Source organism: Hirundo rustica, chromosome 9, assembly GCF_015227805.2.
Source record: "Hirundo rustica isolate bHirRus1 chromosome 9, bHirRus1.pri.v3, whole genome shotgun sequence".
In the NCBI taxonomy this organism is placed as follows: Eukaryota; Metazoa; Chordata; class Aves; order Passeriformes; family Hirundinidae; genus Hirundo; species Hirundo rustica.
This window is the reverse complement of record NC_053458.1, coordinates 29,379,694-29,398,856: the sequence shown is the minus strand read 5'-3', so window position 1 is coordinate 29,398,856 and position 19,163 is coordinate 29,379,694. Positions and strand designations below refer to the sequence as shown.

The 19,163-nt window shown below is 60.0% G+C and overlaps 1 protein-coding gene across 1 annotated transcript; it reads left to right on the top strand.

The window, feature by feature from the left end:
- The first annotated feature begins 6,775 nt into the window (after positions 1 to 6,775).
- Positions 6,776 to 8,201, top strand: IER5 (immediate early response 5). The gene has a single exon (XM_040073182.2). It carries the CDS (start codon positions 6,889 to 6,891, stop codon positions 7,588 to 7,590), a length of 702 nt encoding a protein of 233 aa, XP_039929116.1. The 5' UTR covers positions 6,776 to 6,888; the 3' UTR covers positions 7,591 to 8,201.
- Positions 8,202 to 19,163: the final 10,962 nt, after the last annotated feature.

Sequence of the window (19,163 nt, the reverse complement as noted above, 5' to 3'; positions counted from 1 at the left end):
TGATCCTCCTGTGACTTCCACCTGTGCCTGGAATGGCACTGGGAATGGAAAAGGGAAAATGTCCTGTAGCCTCTTAGAATTAATAGCCAGGAACGTCTGAAATCCTTCAATAAATTATGTGAACACTTTATTCATTTCTTTGAAAATGTGGGGGTTTTTTTGTTTTGGTTTTTTTTTAACAGAACCACAGAATCGCTTAGGTTGGAAAATACCTAAGATCGTTGAGTCCATTTGCAAGAAAGGGTAAAGCTTCACAGAGCTGTTGAGGGCTGAAAATGAGGAGTTTTACTGAAATCTAGAGAAGCTGTAAACTTTCAAGGGCTAAAAGAGACAGCCTGATCTTCAATACTAGAAATTAATTTACATGATATAGTAAATAATTTAGATTTTCACCTGACAGCCACTCTGACCACGCTGTGGTTTGTATTTTTTAGAACGAGGCTGTATTTTGCTGTTCCATATGGGAAGCTCTGATTTGGGGCTTGGAGGCAGCGAGGAGATTTTTGGGAGCTCTTCAGCATGCTCAGCTAAGGGATTCCTGCTGGGAGAGGAGCGCTGGGTGCAGAGCACACAGCTGCAGAACTGGTCAGGAAAGATCTGATGAGACATTTCTGCACCGTGAAAAGTGCCAACTCATCAGAATCCCAGCTGTCTGCAGGGAAGAGCTGGGCTCCCTGGAACTTTTATCAGGAAAATCTTTGTGGCATGTGCGTACATGCACGGGGGCGGGGTGTGTGATCCCATACTAGCTTGGTGCAAAGAACGTGCATTCGGTGTGGAAGAGGTGCCTTTCCTTCTCGGGGAAAAGCTGGCTTGGTTTGAGTTTGGATTTATAAAAGTAAAGGGGACTTTCCCCTCCCCACCCCTGAAAAGGTTTTACAGCTAAAGGAAGAAGCCATAAAGGCTTTCGGATGCTTTGGTGGTTTTCCTCCTCATTTTCGCTTTTAGTGATAGCTGAAAATTTTCAGGGGTGGTTTTAGGAGGATTAAGGCAAGGATGAAACAAAACAGTGGTCTGGAGTTAAATACTCAGTGTTCTGGTGAACAAAATTGGGAAATGAAATTGAGGAAAGGGAGCCTTGCTTTCTGCAATTCCTGGGATTGCCTGCCATGGGATGCCAGGGATGCTGAGATCTTAGATGGATCCAAAAACAGATTGTTAAGTTGCAGAAGCGGTGAGGTGCTGGGCTGCCAGGGTTCTTGTTATGGGCAAAATTTTCCCAGGCAGCCTTTAAACCCTAAAAACTTCCTCCTTATCGCTATGTCCATGGATGATCTCTCCAGGCTCCCCACAAAGCAGGAGAAGGACAAGGTGGTCGAAGGAAGGGCCTTTCAAGAGGCAAGGGGCAGAGATCAGCAGGAAGGGAGGCAGTCAACGCCTGCTGGCAGGCGCAGATGTTTCATTTCGCAGTTTTCCTTGCTGGGAGGAGGGATTTGACACAGAGAGGATCTGCTCTGCCCTTGCTGCGGATCTGCTCTGCCCTTGCTGCTGTCAGCCGTGGCTGCTACTCTGTGGTGTGATTTTCTGGCAAGTCCCAAGGTCCCCGGTCCCCCTGGGGGACCTGGAAGGAAGAGGGAAGCAGAGCGGGGAGCTCCGTGGCTCGGGAGCATCCCTGTGCCACCTCCCCATCCCGCCCGAGCGGGAAGCAGTCGCACCGAGGACACATCTGCACTCTGGGACTGAGGTTGTCGTTTGCCCCGTGGCTACAAGGAAGGTGACATTGAGATACAGGGAGAGGAGGGGGAAATAATTAGGCTGAGACTCCTTTGGGCAGACGAAGTGCCCCGCGGACTGCCGAGCCGCGGCTGCGGCTGGCTCCGTGCGGAGCTCCCGTGATTAATTGGAGATGTTCAGCCCCAGTCACCGCGGCTGCTGCCTGCTTTAGCTCAGAGTTTGCTGGGGAGCAAATCGCTCCAGTGAAAAACATGGGCTGTGCTGGGCTGCATCCCAGGGCTGTCCTGATTCTTTATGCCCTGGGTGCAAGGCAGCCTTTGGAAGTGGCACAGGACCCACTGCAGGCATGTCAGAGAGAGGAAAAAAACATACAGGAAGGTGGACTACAATAGAAGGGTTGCCTGATAGGAAACCTCGGACAAATAAATGCGGGGTTTTTTTGGTGGTTTTTTTTTTTTTTTTTTTTTTTTCCCCAGGAAACCCAAACCAGTACCACTGAAAGATGTGGGGTCACATTTTTTCCAAGGGAAACAGCTGCCTGAAGAAGCTGATAGATGGGAGTGGGATTTCCCCCCCTCGCCCTCTTTGTGTTTGGAGAGGCTGCTGGAGGAGTAGCAGGATATCTGATGGGCAGAGGGACAGGTCACTGTTCTCCAGGGGAGGAGAGGGAAATCCCAAGCCAGGGGCTCAGAGGGAGGGAAGGGAAATTTTAAATCATTTGTGTAGGGGGAGAAGGGGGAATCCCAGATCACTGGTGAAAATAATAAAAATTATAATAAAAAAAAGGTGTAGGAGAGAGTCCTGCCTGCCTGGGATATCAGCACTATAATCTTTGCCATGGGAAGGGGGTTTTAACCCTGGAAAAGCCCTTTGCTTTCTAGTACATGGTTGTGCTACAGGCTCACACCTCACTGCGGTTTTGGGGTGGGTGTCGCAGCGCTCTCAGAAGCCGAGGGAGCTGCTTCCTCTCCTTTGGGTTTAGGTCTGTATTAATTTGTTTGTGTTTGTTTCACTTGTGTTTGGCTTTCATTCATCAGCGATTAGTGTTTGGCTCTTCGGGCTGTGTTTTGGGATGTTTCCCAGCTCTTCTGACCTTATCTCCAAGCAAGGATAAAGCAGAGCAGTTGGGAACCCTGGGGGATCAGTTCCCAATATCCGATTGTGGCAGGTCCAGACCGCATCCATGTGAATCACTGATTTTTCTGGGGAAAAAACCCAACTCCAGACAACCTTCCTCCTCTTCCTCCTGAGCTCCGCATGGGCGCCTCGCAATTTAGATGTTTATTCCCATCCAGAAATGAACTCAAGCTGTGGATAGATTCCCATTTGGAAACGTTCCTCCCTGTCCTGTTTCGTTTACGTCAGCAATCACTGGGGATGTGCCTGGATCTCCCTGGGGCTTTGGCTGTCCCGAGGTTCTGTTTTTGCTCCAGGCAGCTGTTGGTGTGAGGGCTTTTGCCTCAGCACCGCTGGTGGTTGAGGGCCTTTTGATTGATTTGTTCCCATCCTGCTCTCAGGGAGGGTCTAACTCATGGACCCCGTCCGAATAGAGGAGAGAGGCGTCAATGCACCGCGGAGGCAGCCGGTGATGGATGGCTTCAGCGTGTGCTTGGAGGAGACCCTAATTCCCCCGTCCGTCCTAGCCGGAGGGGTTTCCGCCTCTTTCCTGCATCTGGCTTCCCCCTGGGGCCTGGGCCGCACATTTGGTGACAGCGAGGAGCTGGCGGGGGGCGGAGGCGGGGGACAGGATCTCTCTAACCACATCCTCATCCCGCGGCCGCAGGTCGGGGTGGCCGTGCTGGGAGCCAGATGGCCGTGCCGTGCCGGGACGGGCCGGGCCGCAGCCGGGCTCGGGGGGCCGGCAGAGCCCCCGTGCTGCCGGAGCTGCCGCAGCATCCCCCGCCGCTCCCGGCCAAGATGCGACCGCACAAATCCCCGACGAGCATCCCGGCGCCGACCTCCTCTGCTCGGCGGCGAGCGCCAATTGAAACGCCTCCAAAAAAGCCGGTGCTGTGCGCGCGGCCCTCGGCAATTATTAGTTGTACCACAAGCTGCTTCCTCCCTCGAGCTGCTTTTATGTCGCATTGTTTTCCTTTCCAGGTGGGCCCCCGGGGCTGCCTCCTCGCCGGCCGCAGCTCTGCTGGCGGAGAGGCCACCTTTGTCTGCCAGCCAGCCCGGCCGCCCCCTTCCTCCTCCTCCTCCTCCACCTCCTCCTCCTCCTCCCGCTGCTGCTGCTGCCAGAGCTATTTCGGGAAACAGCAGCTGAGCCGGAGGATTGTTAATTGTTCGTCAAACCCCTTCCAAGCCCGTCGGATCACATGAGGAGATTAGAGCGCCCGGTCGCACCCTTTCCCTCCGCCTCCTCCTGCCGTATCCCCCCCTGACCCGCAGGGGCGGGGGGCGATGGCCCTCCCTCGGGCAGACGGAAGGACGGGGGCTGCATCCAGCTCTCCGCGATGCGAGGCTCCCGCGCGGCGCCCGGCCGCGGGAATCACGGGGATGCCGAGCCGCGGCCGTCGGGAGATCGCCGCGCCCGGAGCGCAGCCCCAGCGGGGTCACGGCTCCGGGCGCGGGCAGGAGCCCAGGGCCGGCACAAGGAAGGCAGACAAAGCCACCGCTGCCGCTGACCTCAGGAGCTGCCATGTGACTCTGCCTCAAAGTTACTAAAGCATGACATCAGCCTGGGAGGGAGCGGCGGGGCTGCCGCCGAGACGCTGCCTGGCTTCAAGCGGCTGCTGCTCCTCCTCTCCCGCCTGCCTCCTCCGGGGATCCCCCCCGAGCGACGGCAAACCACCGCCCCACCTCTGCCGAGGGCGCGGGGAGCGGGCAGATGTCGAGGCAGGGCTTTGGTGCCCCGGCAATACCGTGCTGATGGTCGCGCCTGACGCCGGGCGCGGTGTCCGTGGGCGAAACTCGTGGTGCTGGATACGAGCTCTGCTGCCCGACGTTCTGCGCCTCTGCTCCTCCCTGCCGGTGCTCTGAGCACGGAGAGGGATGAGGGGTCACTCGGTCTCCATCCCCATCCTGCTCATCCCTGCCCAGAGCCGGGAGAGGCTGCTGGCCCGCCTCTGCCCAGGCAGGGGAGCAGCCAGAGAGAAATGGTGCCTCATGCCATCAGGGTGAGGTGGTGAGCGGCAGAACAGGTCAGTCTGCCCGGATCCAGGCATCTTCACCCCGCAGAGCTCCCACGCTGTGCCTCCTCCACCCGCCTTGGGCTTTTTCCAGCCGGCGTGATGAGTTTGCACTGCTGCTTTTTGTCCCTGAGCTGGGATATGGCCAGCTGAGAGGTATCAAATCTGCCTTTCTGACGCGGGATACCTCTGCTGAAGATGCGAGTGCCCAGATCCTGCAAACAGCCGTCCCGGAGCTGGTGGTGCGTTTTCCAGGGGCACAGCCACCAAGGGGACGCTGGCGGTGGGCAGACGTGCTGGCTGCGGGTGGAGAGCCGTGACTGCAGCCCCAGGCATGCGAGCCCAGACCTGCCCTGGCTGGTTAGGCTGACCCGAGGGCTTAGGACAGGGTGTTGCTGGCCCTCCGAGGTGCGGGGAGCAGGTTTGGCGGGTCTGGAAAGCCTCGGTTCCCACCGCCGGAGCTCGCGTCCCTCCGGCCTCCCACGCCGGGCGTGGAGGGGACAGCCCCGCTCCCTGCGGCCAGGAGAGGCTCTCCCTGGTGTGGGCTAAGCTGGGACATTTTGTCTGTGGGGGAAAGCTGGGCCAGGCTGTTTTAGCCGGTGTTTTGGCTGTGTGGCTGAGCGTGTCCCAGCCTGGTCATTTCAGATGGAGCGCGGCAGGTTTGGTGGAGGAGGGGTGCATTTTGAGATGTCAACACCCAGGCTGACATGCTGTTTTGTCCAACACCCAGAGAGTGGCATTTGAGGTTTTCCATCTGTGTTTGACCAGGAGGAAAACATACATTTGGCCTGAGCGTGGGGTTTGTGTCTTTTTTTTTTTTTTTTGAGAAGGCTCTTGCTATGTCAACTATGCATTGGTGTGGCCTCGTCTTCACCTATTTTTTGTTACCTCTGTGACCAGCCACCCTTTTGTCCTTCCAGAAAGCCAGGACATGGTGACAGGTCCTGCCAACAAAACATCACGGCAAGCCTGTGGCTTTCCTTTGGGGGAGTCTGTGGATTCATCCCCTGGGAAAAAAGGGATGGAAGCAAGTTGTTATGTGTCAGCTGGGAGTGGAAACTGATACTCTGGGGCAGCACGTTGAACTTCCTTAATTCTAGGCCCTTTCACTTCTTTTCTGCTTGCAAATGGTGGTTAGTCCTTGGTGGAAGGAGGAGGATCCGCACTCCAAGCTCCGAAACACCCTCCAAGCTTTCTTGGAGGCTTCCCTGGTGCCTGGAGCTGTCTGGGGGTGACTGTGTTGTCCCCTGTGTCCCCCAGCCACCTGGCTGATCCTGTCACCAGCTTTCACAGCTACAGCCAAGTGAGGTTTCAGTTCCCAGACAAGGTGCTCTGGTTTGCCGTGGTCCCCATCATGCTTGGAGATGCCCTACTTGTCCTCCTGTGACAGTCCTTCCCAATCCTGCTGTGGATCTTCCTTCTGTGAGCCTCACTGCAGGACCCCTGGAGCAGAATTCCGCCTGGCAGCTGGGCAAGCACGGCTTTCTGCTCCACGTCAGGGCACATTTTCCTCGAAATCCTCGAAGACACACTTCGCCCTCCAGCCAACACCACCACCGGCTCCTTCCTTAATACGATGAGATACCAGAGACGGGGCTGAAATTTGCAGGAAACATTCCCAACCTGACAAAACGGATGCTGCGCTCGGTTTGATTTGCTTTGTTCGGTTTTTGGTTTGTTATTTTTTTATTCTCTCCTCTCCCCAGGGAACGTTTCCAGCGCTTTGGGGCGCGGCGAAGCGGGGGTGCCGCGGTGGGCCCCACCGCTGGCGGCGCTCTGGCGTTGCCGCTTTAAGAGCTCTCTCCGCGGGGCGAGCTTTCGAACGCGCTGCCCTGCGCCGCCATTGGCCGGCGCGCGCGCGCGGGGGCCAGCCGGCGGTTGGAGCGGCCGGCGGCGCGCCCTGATTGGCCGAGGCGGGGGCGGTATAAAAGGAGGGCGGGCGCGTGGGCTCGCTCAGTCTGCGGCGCGAAGGGGCGGCGTGCGGAGCTGGAGTGAGGCGCCGATTTCGCTCGGCCCGGAGCGTATTTTTTTTTTTTTTTTTTAATTTTTTTTTTTCCCCCCTCTCGCCCGCCCGGTTTTCCCCATGGAGTTCAAGCTGGAGGCGCACCGCATCGTCAGCATCTCACTAGGCAAGATCTACAGCGCGCGGGGCCAGCGCGGCGGCCTGAAGCTGCACAAGAACCTCCTGGTGTCGCTGGTGCTGCGCAGCGCCCGGCAGGTCTACCTGAGCGAGCCGGACTGCCCGCCCGAGCCGCCCCCCGCGGTCGCCGGGCACCCCGAGGAGGAGCCGCCGCCCCGCACCGCCGCCTGGGCCGCCGAGGAGCCGCCGCCGCCGCCCCCGCAGGACGAGGAGGGGAGGGACTGCCAGGGCCCCCGGCCGCGGCGCTGTTGCTGCGGCGAGAACCGCGGGGGCTGCGCCGGGGCCCCCCCGCCGCCGCACTGCCCCCGCAAGCGGAGCGCCGGCGAGCGCGGCCAGGCGGGCTCCCCGGTGAAGAAGCCCCGCCGCGAGGAAGAGGAGCCGCCGCCGCTGCCGCCGCCGCCTCCGGGCGAGCAGGAGGACATGGAGACGAGCAACGTGGCCAGCCTCATCAGCATCTTCGGCTCCAGCTTCTCGGGACTGCTCAGCAAGGAGCCCAAGGGCCGGCGGCGGCCGCCTCTGGACGGCGGCGAGGCGGCGGCGGGCACGGCGCCCGCCGAGGCGGCGGCCGAGCCGGGACAGATCTGCTGCGACGAGCCGGTGCTGCGGACCCTCAACCCCTGGAGCACGGCCATCGTGGCCTTCTGATGTCCCGGCCGCAGAGACTGGCTCCCCGCCGCGGGCCGGGGGACCCGCAGGTGACACCCACCGAGCGCCGCGGGGCTCCGGCGCCGGCCAGACCCGGCGGTCCGCGCCGCCGCACGGGAGGGACCGCCGCGGGGCAGCGGCGGCGGCGCTTCCCCGTTCCCCGCCGGGTCCCGGCCGCCGCCACCCGCCCTGGGAGCGCCCCCGGCCCTGCCCTCCCGGAATTCCCCTTCCCGGCAGAGCCGCCGCCCTCCTCGGCGCCCGGGGGAGGCTCCTCGGCTGCCGCCGACCCCGGGGGCGCCCCCGGCGGGTGATATTTTAAGCTTGGAAAGTATTAAGTTTATTAAATAAAGTCTCTATTTTGGAAAGGTTTAGGTCAGAACTATTACATGGTGCTTTTAAAAAGTGTTTATTGAGAGGAACGAAGTTTACAGACGCTCTGACGGAAAGTCCTTGAGCCTGTTTGTTAGGCTTGGTAACTCCCGGTCTTTGTTGTATAAAGGCTTGGGGCTCCCGTAGGGAATTTTGTACAGTGTTCTCCTTCAGTGATGTATCATGTTTTGTATAAAATGTAATTCTACGTGTACAACACGTATTAAATATTTTCAAGTGTATGAGCCTAGTTCCTGTTTGCGCCCCGGTGGCTCGAGGGGGGAGGAGGGCAGTCGGCAGCCGGGGTGTGGTTCTGCATGTCTGTGGCTGGATCCACCCAGCCTCGCCAGAGCCTTGGGGTGGGTTGGAGTCCGGCTCTTCTGGGAGCTGGGGAAGAAAGGGAGCTTATGTCAGGGTGCCTGGAGTCCTTCCTAGGATCTTCCAGGTGCTCTTCTGGCTACAGCCTCTTCTCGGGGCCAGAGCTGCCGTGGCATTTGAGGTCTTGCTCTGAAAGTACCTAATGTGCAAAGTCACCGTCTGTGGGTGGAAAGCGATTGCTAAATCCCGGAGGAGCAGCTGAGTGCAGTCTGGCCAGGCCCGTGGCACAGCCGGCCTCCAGCATTGCCTGCTCGGAGACCTGGATTGGGGCTGTGGGAGTGGGTTCTACCCAGCAGAACACAGCTACAGCTCTGCAAGAAGTTTTTCTGTGCCTCTGCTTTGCTGTTACTTGCAGAATAGTTCAAACGATAAATATCAGGAGGGTTGGGGGGTTTTTTTCCTCTTTCATTATCAGTGAAACTATAACTGGGTTAAAGTTCCTGCTCTTAGGGGTGGGGAGAAAAGTTTGGCCTCGGCTTCACAGTGAGTGGAGCACCCCAAGGCGTTGTAATTAGACTGAATTATGGGGGATTTTTTTTTTTTTTTTTTTTTAAATTCTTCCCTGCTTCTTGCAGGAAGATTCACTGGAGGCTTCTCTGCTCCTAATTAATGAACTTTTCAACCGAGGATTGCGTCTCTGGCAAGCCCAAGACGTTTGTAAGCTGCGTAGCCTGGGATATCTGGCTGAACCTTGGGAGGCCGTTTTGGGTGGGGCACGAGCGGTGACCAGCACGGGGTGTTGAACACCTTGGATCCGTGAGAACTGGAGGTGTTGGGCTGGGTCATCCCAGAGCAGAGGGATGGGAGAGATTAGGAGAAACTGCCTGCTCTGGGGTGGCTTTGAGGCAGCTCTACTGCTTTGTGTACAGTTTAATAGCTCCTTGTTCTCAGGTAAAAGCAAAAGTCCTCCCACCTTAATTTTCCAGGTAATTGCACCTAATGGTGACACAATTTAGGTCTGGTAGGTGACACGAGGAAATGGGGTGTGATGAGACATTTCTTTTCACTCACTGACCTTTGGGAGGTGATGGGAAGGCGCTGTCCCTGCTTCCCTCGTACAGGTGCTCTCCAGGAGAACCACGCACTCCTGTCTCAAGGGATGCGAGGTCACCTCAGGATCTCTCCAGTCAGAGGAGAACAGCAGAAGGAGGTTGGCTACAGAGGGCTATCCCCCAGCTCTTCTGCTCCCTCATGAAACACTCTGACTCTCAGGGTCAGAAGCTGGGCTGGAGGGTGGAAACAGCCTCCTGCTCCTGCACCAGCCCCGTTTCCTTCCCAAGGCCAGGGGGAGCAGGTTTCAGTCCCACTTCTTGCCCACCAGCAGCATCTCCATGGAAGTGGATGATTTTGCCCAGCTTCCAAATCCCAAAATGGGAGGGGGCACTCCTGATCTTGGCATTTCCAAAAGATGGGCATGCAGGCCCTGGAAGATCACCTGGTCCCGCTGGTTTGTGTGGCCCCTGTGTCCCTACACAGACAAGACCCAACCTCCCTCTGGCACAGAGCACAGCGCTCGTATCGACTCTGTCTTCCAGAGGAGAGTTGTGCAACAGTTTAATTGCTGCTGGCCTCTGCAAACAGGGCAGAGACTGCCCACAGATGCCCACGCAGCTCCCTCGGGCTCGTGTGACCTCCCGTGGAGCTACCTGAGGTGAGCGAGTTCTCCCCTCCCGGCTCCCGGCCACGGAGCTGTGTCCCCGAAGGACCCCGCACGGCTCCATCTGCTGTGCTGACGCACGCCTCGCTTGCTCCCGTGGCCGTGTTTTTACGTGTGGGGTTTGCTCCCTGGGATGTGTGTGTCCCTGGGGAGCCCCTGGCTGCTGTGGCAGAGGGGGACAGAAAAAAAATGACGGAGCTGCCAGTGAGCTCTGCTGAGGGGTCCGGCCAAAGCAGCCTCAAGCTGAAAAACATCCCTAATAATGGCACCGTGTTACTTTTGGAATCAATTTTTCTGCTTGGTTTTATTTTTTACTCACCCGGCGCCTTTTTTTTCCCCAATTCTTATAATCACTTTTACCTAAGCTGGGTCTGTTTTCCTTAATTCACCTGTTCTGTTGTGCTGCTTCAACCCCTGGACTTTTCCTTCTGCTCGCAGAGCTACGGAGACGAGGCTGATGGATGGGACAGCTGAGCAAGGACTGGGAATGGGCTCGAGCTGAGGCTAATGACCCAAACTCACTGCCCAGGCCAGTGCCGAAGGAGGGAAGAGAAGTGCATAAATAAGCCAGATAAAAATAAAAACTTCCATCACTTGGGAGAGAGGGTGACTCCTATGGAAACTGCCTCACCGGGTCGAGGAGGAGATGACTTAATGGGAATATGGCAGGATCCTACCCTTCCTAGAATAGTAACGAGCTGCTGGAAGCGCTCGCCTCGGCTGCTGCCCTTCCCCCAGTTCGGGTCAGGTCCCGTGGGAGAGGAGAAGTGCTGGGAAAATCCTTTAGCACAGCCGGAGGGTGGGATAGATGCTGGCAGAGGGAGCGTGGCAGCTGGGCTGCCAGGGTGATGCTTGGGAAGGAGGGCAGGCAGCAGCCTTTCACTTTTCTCCTGCTGTAATCATCCAGGAGCAATCCCTGGCTGCAGCTCCGGGCTGGTGAGCCGCGGCTCTCCTCAGGGATACCTTCTGGGGAGAGGGGATGACTTAAAACCGGCTCTCACCAACACGGGATTGTCAACGGTGAGAATCATCCCGGACTTTAAAGGTGTCTGGCCCGGGCCAGGTGCCAGCAGGGGCTGGGAGAAACCCTCGGGGCTGGGAGAAACCCTCGGGGCTGGGAGAAACCCTCGGGGCTGGGGGAAACCCTCGGGGCTGGGGGAAACCCTCGGGGCTGGGGGAAACCCTCGGGGCTGGGGGAAACCCTCGGGGCTGGGGGAAACCCTCGGGGCTGGGGGAAACCCTCGGGGCTGGGGGAAACCCTCGGGGCTGGGAGCCGATGGACAGCCAGGGGTTCGCGGGAGGCTCCGCGTTTCGCTCTGGCCGTTCTCGCTCCCTCCCGGCCTGATGCAACCCGGCATCCCCCGCCCATCCCTCCTCTCCTGGGGCAGGGGAAGGGGAGGAAGGCCCTGCACACTCAGTGCTGCAGCATCCTGTGTCAGCGCTCAGGAATCCGGCAGGCTGCTGGGAGGGAGGCGGGAGGCAGGCCAGCAGCGGGGCTGTGCCTGCTGGGGCCTCTCCCTGCCTGGGGAGCCCGAGGGTACCGGAACATCCCCGGGGGCTGCACCTCCTGGGATCTCTCCCTGCCTGGGGAGCCCGAGGGTACCGGAACATCCCCGGGGGCTGCACCTCCTGGGATCTCTCCCTGCCCGGGGATACAGGAACATCCCCGGGGGCTGCACCTCCTGGGATCTCTCCCTGCCCGGGGATACAGGAACATCCCCGGGGGCTGCACCTCCTGGGATCTCTCCCTGCCTGGGGATACAGGAACATCCCCGGGGGCTGGACCTCCTGGGATCTCTCCCTGCTCAGGGATACAGGAACATCCCCGGGGGCTGCACCTCCTGGGATCTCTCCCTGCTCAGGGATACTGGAGCATCCCCGGGGGCTGCACCTCCTGGGATCTCTCCCTGCTCAGGGATACTGGAGCATCCCCGGGGGCTGCACCTCCTGGGATCTCTCCCTGCTCAGGGATACTGGAACATCCCCGGGGGCTGCACCTCCTGGGATCTCTCCCTGCTCAGGGATACCAGAGCATCCCCGGGGGCTGCACCTCCTGGGATCTCTCCCTGCCCGGGGATACCAGAGCATCCCCGGGGGCTGCACCTCCTGGGATCTCTCCCTGCTCAGGGATACTGGAGCATCCCCGGGGGCTGCACCTCCTGGGATCTCTCCCTGCTCAGGGATACCGGAACACCCCCGGGGGCTGCACCTCCTGGGATCTCTCCGAGCCCGGGGACACCAGAGCAGCCCTGGCAGCTTTGCCAAAGCTAAACCCCAGGATAGGGATTTTTTCGGGGAGAAGGAGCGATGGGGGAGTGCTATGGCACAGTGCTGCGTGCTTAGATGATCGTTCCAAAGGCTGACGAGAGGCATCCCCGGATCTCCCGTGCCGCTGCGGGGCTTGCATCTGTCTCCAATGTACTGTGCTTGCCGGCGATGCTCTGCCAGTATATATTTCGGGGGGGACGGGACGGGACGGGATGGACGGACTCCCCTCCCCGGTCCCCGGCGGGTTGGGGGGTTCTTGCAGGAGAGCAGGGAGAGGCTCCGTGTTCTCCAGGGCAGGGTGGTCCAGCCCAGGGGGAGGGGGAAGGCGGTGGAGTTTGCTGGCAGGGCTAAGGCTCATGGAAAACTCCCGGGCTTCTTCCAAGGAGGATCCTTTGAGAGGCTGGAGTGGGGCAGGGAGAGGGCTTGGCACCGTGAGGGGATGGCTGGGCTGGGGAGAAGCTGGCTGGAAGGTGCCCAGAGCTGCCTTGGCAAGGAGGAAACCCAATGGAAGAGATTTATTCCAGGCCAGCACGGCTCCCGGAGGCAGGGTCAGGGCCAGGCGAGCACCGGGATGAGCGACGAACACAAACAACTCCCTTCTCCGGGTCTTCTGGTTGTGATTTCTGCTCCCGACATGCAAACCCTGAGGGGCCCCCCTCCCCTCCCTCCTTCTCCCCAGCTGGGCGAGGGCTGGCCTGGCCGCCTAATGAAATGCAGAGCTGCTTGGGAGACTACGGAAAAAAAAAAAAAAAAAAAAAAAAAAAAAAAAAAAAAAAAAAAAAAGGCTCTGTTTGAGGTTTTGTGCCTCTGGTTTCCTCTGGCCCTCTCTCCCAGCGGGGTGATTTATTGGTGATGGAGCCTGGGGAGAGGGGGAGGGAAGGGCTTAGAGCTGCAGGCAAATAGTCATCCTTTATTTCCCAAGCACTCACGCGAGGCAAAGGGAAAAAGGGGAGGAGAGGGAGGTAAACTGCCTGGGCAGGGGCTAAGGAGCATCATTTACCGGAGCTGCGCTCTCCCGGGCTTCTCCCAATTGCTCTGAGGCGGTGTTTGAGCACTTTGCACACCAAAGGACTGGCTTTGAGGTGGATGCCCTCTCCCGCTATCCCAGTTTCCCACTTTCCCTCTCTACTCTCCGAGGCAATGGGGTGCTGAGAGCCGCCTGCAGGCATCTGGGCTGGCTCTCACGGCCCAGCCCTCGCTTCTCCGGTGCAGCCGGAGGTGGGGACGCCTCATCCTTTTCCCCTGTCCTGCAGCCACAGCCAAGGAGGCAGCCAGACCCCTCCCAGGCCGGCGGAGAAGCGGAGGTGCCCATTGTCACGGACCAGTTTTCGGGTACCTGCACGCCGCAGAAGTGACGTGCCGTCACCTGCCTGGCTGCAGATGCATTTGCTGCCTGCAGCTCCCCGGCTCGGACCAGCCTTACACTTAAGCCAGGCTTTGGGCTGTCCCGCGTGGCTGCAGAGAGGTGTCCCTGTCCTGCGGGATGCTCCGGTGCGCTGCTGCTCGGGAGAAGCAGCCAGGGCCGTCAGTTTTCATGCTCGCTGCTCTGGTTGGGAACGAATGCGGTTTCCTAGGGGGAAGGTCTCCTCCTCCTCCTCCTCGCCTCTGCTGACAGCGTCTGACCTCAGCTGTCGTCCCTGGCGGTGCAGGGGATTAATCTGAGCCTCGGGACAGGTTGAGGCATGTCCAAGGCGGAGGAGAGCTTCATGCGTACAGACACAGAGGAAGGAACAAAAACAATTCCCAGGGAAATATTTTCCTGCTGCTTTTCCTGGCAGCGAGCAGAGCGGGAGGAAAAGACCTCGCTTTAAATCGCTCGCAGGAGAACTCTGGCCAGGGATCCGCTTTCCCTCGGCCTCCCTCACCCCGCGCAGCTCAGCCCCGTCCCCAGACCCACGCGAGGGATGGCACGAAGGGTGCTCGGCCCCCCGAGGTGCCGCTCAGCATCCCGGGCTCTGCTCGGCCTCCGACTGCCGCTGCCTGCCAGGCTCCGGCTGCGCGGAGCCGACGCGGAGCGTTTGGGAAGGGAGGGGAAGGAACCTCCCCAGCGCGGAGCTGCGGCAGAGTCCGCTGGGGGACTCTGCCCTTTGCCTGCTCCGGCCTCGGCCGCCCTCCTCCTCCTCCTCCTCCTCCTCCTCCTCCTTGTGCGCTGTTTGCTTTGGCAAGCCCCAGCCTCCACCCTGCCAGCGGAGCCCTGCGCTCCGGGCCCAGGGGCGCGGGGAATGGAGAGCAGGGAGGGAGAGGGAGAAGCAGACGGCTGCCCGGGCGGATGGGACACGCCGGCCCTGCTCTGAAGGGCAGGAAGGACACGGCTCGCTCGGAAATCTGGAGGGTGGGCTGGGAGAGGCAGGAAAGGGGAGAGAGAGCAGGAAGCGGGGAGCGTGGCCGGAGTGGGATGCAGAGGCGGGAGCCCCAGTGCCGCCACCAGGCTTGGTCTGCCGGAGTCCTCAGCCCGGGCTGGGGGATCTGGCCTGACCTGGAGCCAGCAGAGGATGGTGGCAGTGCGGCACGGCAGCAGCGGATCCCCCCCGGCGCTGTCCCTCGTGGAGCCCCGGTCCCAGCTGGAGCGTGGCTGGAGCATCACCAGGAGAAGAGAGGGAGCAAGTGGCTGTTTCAGCCGTGTCCCACTCAGCTTCTCAGGTTTATTCCTGCTAACCTGGGCATCGAGCAGTGCAGGCAGGTGGGCTTCGCCAGCACCTGTGGTTCGCCGTCCCGGCTGCATCCATCCGCGGCGGGTGTGTGTCGGTGGAAGTGCCAAGCCAGGAGGCAGGACGCAGGTTTGCCCCCAGGGCAGGGTGCTGAGGGCACCAAGCATCCCTGCCTTGCCTCACTGGGTGAAAGGAGGCTGTGGGAGCAGCGCAGTGCTCTATCTCCATGGCAATGGGACTGCTGGTTTTTGAGGCAGGAGGAACTGATGTGTTTTTTTGCCCAGAACTGGCCCAGGGCAGTGTTTTACAGCAGTCAGAGCACATTATCGAGAACTATCTACAGTCCTTTGGGAATGGGAGACTTGTGAGGGACAATGGGATACACTCACCTCTCTGGGGAGAGAGAGAAACCCCTGGAGCCCAAACTTGCCCCCAGCCCAGGGCTGAGTGGATGGAAAACCCTCAGGACAAAGGGTGTGGGGAGGACAGAGCTGGTCACTGCCCGTTTACAGCCCTATGTGCTGCGGTGGGAACATTTGACCCCGTGAGCCCTTGACATGGTGGGCAGGCTGGGAGGAGCCGCATCCGCAGGAAGGCGCAGCTCCCGTGGGAAGGCAGGAGGGACGGAAGGACGGCCAGGGGAGGGAACCGCGGCTTTTCTTCCTGTCCTTTGGAACAGGTTTCCCAGAGAAGCTGTGGGTGCCCTATCCCTTGGAAGTGTCCAAGGCCAGGTTGGATGGGGCTTGGAGCAACCTGAGATAGAGGACAGTATCCCTGCACGTGGCAGGAGGATTGGATCTTTCAAAGCCCCTTCCAGCTCAAACTATTCGAGGATTCCCTCCTCTGTGGTGCGGCATGGCTGGCCAGGGGGAGTTGCCAAACTCTCTCTTGGTGTTTCCAAGCAGGGGTTAACCCTGTGCCACGCTCACCTTCCCAGCTCTGGCACCCGGCGAGGGCCACGGCAGCACCCAGCACCCCGCAGCCTGTGCCGCTCCCTTCACTGCTGTGTCCCTGCCCTGCTTCGCTGTGAGTGGAAAGCAAATCTCAGCAGGATGTAAACACTGGATGGAGGGAGCAGGGTATAATCCCCGCTGGATATTCGCGGCACTGATCTCCCACCCCTTCTGGGAGCGTGGCTCTATCCTTAGAGCACAGCACTGGCGAGACGGTTGCAGTTTGTGTTTCTCCCAGCCTCGCCCTTGTTGTGGTTTTCCAGGAGGAGTCTGTGCGTGTTGTGTTCAAGGGCCAATGTGCAGGGAGGTGGCCAGGGTGACACATGCCTCACGCTTGACCTTGCCTCCCTTTGGCCCTGGCAGCGCTCCCTGCGCTGGGCTCGCTGAAATTCCCTTCCTGGAAACAGCAAAGGAGCGAGCGTTTGCCTTCGGCTCAGGAGAGTGTGACGTGATGTCCCTGGTCGGTGGCCAGGTGGGGAGGGACCAGCCCCGCTGGGCTCAGAGCAGTGCCACACGGCTGGCTGTCGCTGCCAGAGCACCAGGAGACGCTTCTCGGGGGGCGGCTCGTGTCCAGGCAGCAGGGAAGGCTGTTAAAAATAAACAGGGCGACAAGTGGCAGGAGGAAGGAGCCACCTCTGGTGTCCCCACACTCCTCCCTGGGGAGGGGCGAGCGGCGGTGCTGCCCGGAGAGCCGAGCGCACAGCCGAGCTCTGATCCCGACTCTGCCATGCTGGCAGGGTCAGTCCCCTCCCAGGTCACCCAGTGCCTCACTCCCCCGGCCGCAGCCCGCTCCTTCCCTCTCAGCTCCCGCTGGAAGCCCGGCAATCCCGGTTTTGTGCCCGCGGCGGCCTCTGGAGCTCCCTGCGCGGGGCTGGCGGGGTCTCCTCCGGGTGTGGAGAAACTCCGCAGCGCCGGGGGCCGTGGGAGCTTGGCCGTGCTCGGCAGTGCCTCTCTCCGGCTCTCTTTTCCGAGCACAGCCTGGGGGGAAGCAGCCGCTCGGCAAAAGCAGCCGGAGCATCCCCCCGCGGCTCCCGCCCGCCCGCCCGCGCGTCGCTTCGTGTTAGATCAGGAGTGGAGGAGGCTGGAGTGACCTTGAGAGATGTCGTGTGTTTCCAGCCCTCCAGCCAGCCCGCAGATCGCCTGGCAAGGCTTGAGCCGGGCTTTGCCCCCGTGGAACCCAACCCCCGTGGGATTAAGCGGCTGTCCTAGCCCAGACCTCACCGTTCTGGGGATTGGTTTGAGGTTCGGGGGACCGGGAGCTCTTCATCTGAGGCAGCGCTGCCCAAACCCAGCTGCATCTGTTCAGGCAAGGGCCCGGTGTCTGTAGGGACACGCTCGGAGCCGGCCAGGCCAGGTGCAGTGTGCCGCTGTCATTTCCTGGAGCCCGTGGCCAGCGACTTGTCCCCACAGGTACCTGCACCGTGACTCACATCTCCTGCTCCAGACCAGCACGGAAGGCAGGGTGAGCTCCTCTGGCCGTGCCGGGGGCAGGAGACTCATCATCCTCTCTCCTGCTCCTCCTCTGCCCTGCCAGTTCCCACGGTGGCAGCCAATGGTGTTGATCGCCGTGGGAACACGGGCAGTGCCCATCCAGCATCAGATGGGCTTCCAAGCGCCCGGCGCCGGTGGGAGGGATTGCGGGGGCCAGCCTGCTGCCCCCCAAGTGCAGTGGGCAGCTGGTTGTGCAAGAGGGTGCCAGAGGCTGTGTCCGTGCTCTGGGGACAGGTTTTGTACCGGAGTACCCCGGGAAAGTTGAGCTCGGCTGTGGCTGATGCAGCTCTGCGTGGAAAGAGAGGCTTCAGCGACAAAAAAGTGTCGATACCGTCACTGCCATGTGATTGTCCCCTTTGGGTGTAATCCTCGGTGACTGTGCCCCGCTGGTGCCTGCTAAGCCCTGGCTGGGATGCGGGGAAAAGCCAGGACCTGGCTGGAAGCGGGTTGTGAAGGGAGCGCCTCGCGTTTCCTTTCCTTGTGCAGCAAAGCCCTCTCGTGGAAGTTGGCGGTAGCTTGCCAGAGAAAATCTGGCTGCTGCAACAACGCGCCGCCTCCTCCCGGGAGATGCAGTCTGCTCCCCGTGGCTGTGTCCCCTGGGGTCCCGTGGGCCCAGCCCCGGAGGAGGTGGGACAGACCCAGATGTGCCATCGCGCCCCTGAAGTGCCCGTCTGCACGTCAGCGCTGTGTGGCTGCGCTTCCTCCCGTGCAGATTCCCAGGTTTTTCCAGGGAGCTGCTGAACCTGCTCCCTTGGCTGGGTCGGGAGATGCTTTGGCACCTGGAACCCTAAAAAACCAAAATAAATTACACCCCCCCCAAAAAAAATAAAAAACCAACAAAACCCCCACCACAACAAAAACAAACAAACAACCCCCCCCAAACCACCTCCCCCCCCCCCAAAAAAAAAAAAAAAAAACAACAACCAAAAAAACAAAAAACCAACCCAACAAAACCAAACCCGAGGGAGTGGGGGAATGGTTGTGACTTTGTCTTTCTTTACACACTTGTAAGGACACCACAAGACATCCCCAGGCCATAGCACTTGGCACAGGGGTGCTGGGGTGGGACAGAGTGTGGTGGTTCCAGGGCTGGTGCTGCCTGGATCTGCTCCAGACCCCATCCATGTCCCCAGAGCCTCGGCAGGGATCATTCCCTGGGGCCAGCAGTGGAGGGGGTCGACTTCTTGTGGGGGTGGCCTGACACAAAAGGGGCTCAGAGATGGAGCCAGGCCAAGGCACAGCACGAACACCAGCAACCCCCAAGCTTGCTGGGGCAGATGTGCTGGCTGGGAGAGGGGAAGACACCAGGAGCTTCCCTGCAATCCCGGCAATCCCGGGATTCCCTTTGCAGCAGCTTCCCTGCCTTCCTACAGGAGGCAATGGCAATTCCCTCTGCAGGTGCGAGGCTCGCCAAGGGGGTGGACGTGGGCAGGATGGTGAGGGGCTTTGTGCTGCTCCTGGCAGGGTCCTTATCCTGTCCCCCATGGCTCTCCCGAGGTGACAGGTTATTTACTGCAGTGTATCTCGGCTCACCTGGGAGCATCACAGCCGTCAGTGGCACCTGGGGGATGGGACATTGCTCTCACCTCTCTTCACCTGGGTCCCAGCTGGTCTCATCTGGGCATCCCACCCACTCTCTGCGCCAAAGGCTGCATTTGAGCTCAGCCCAGGGCTCTCAGTTCCCAGTCTGGCTCTTTGGGGTAGGCTGGGCTGTTCTGTTCCCCTGGGGCTCCCCTTTGGCTCTGCCTGGTGCATGGAGGAAGGGGATGTGGGTCTGCCTGAAGGAGCATCTCCTCTCCTCGCTCTCCT

Bases quoted from the DNA above. Each gene is read 5' to 3' on its own strand.
- IER5 (XM_040073182.2), top strand. From the start codon at position 6,889: ATGGAGTTCAAGCTGGAGGCGCACCGCATCGTCAGCATCTCACTAGGC.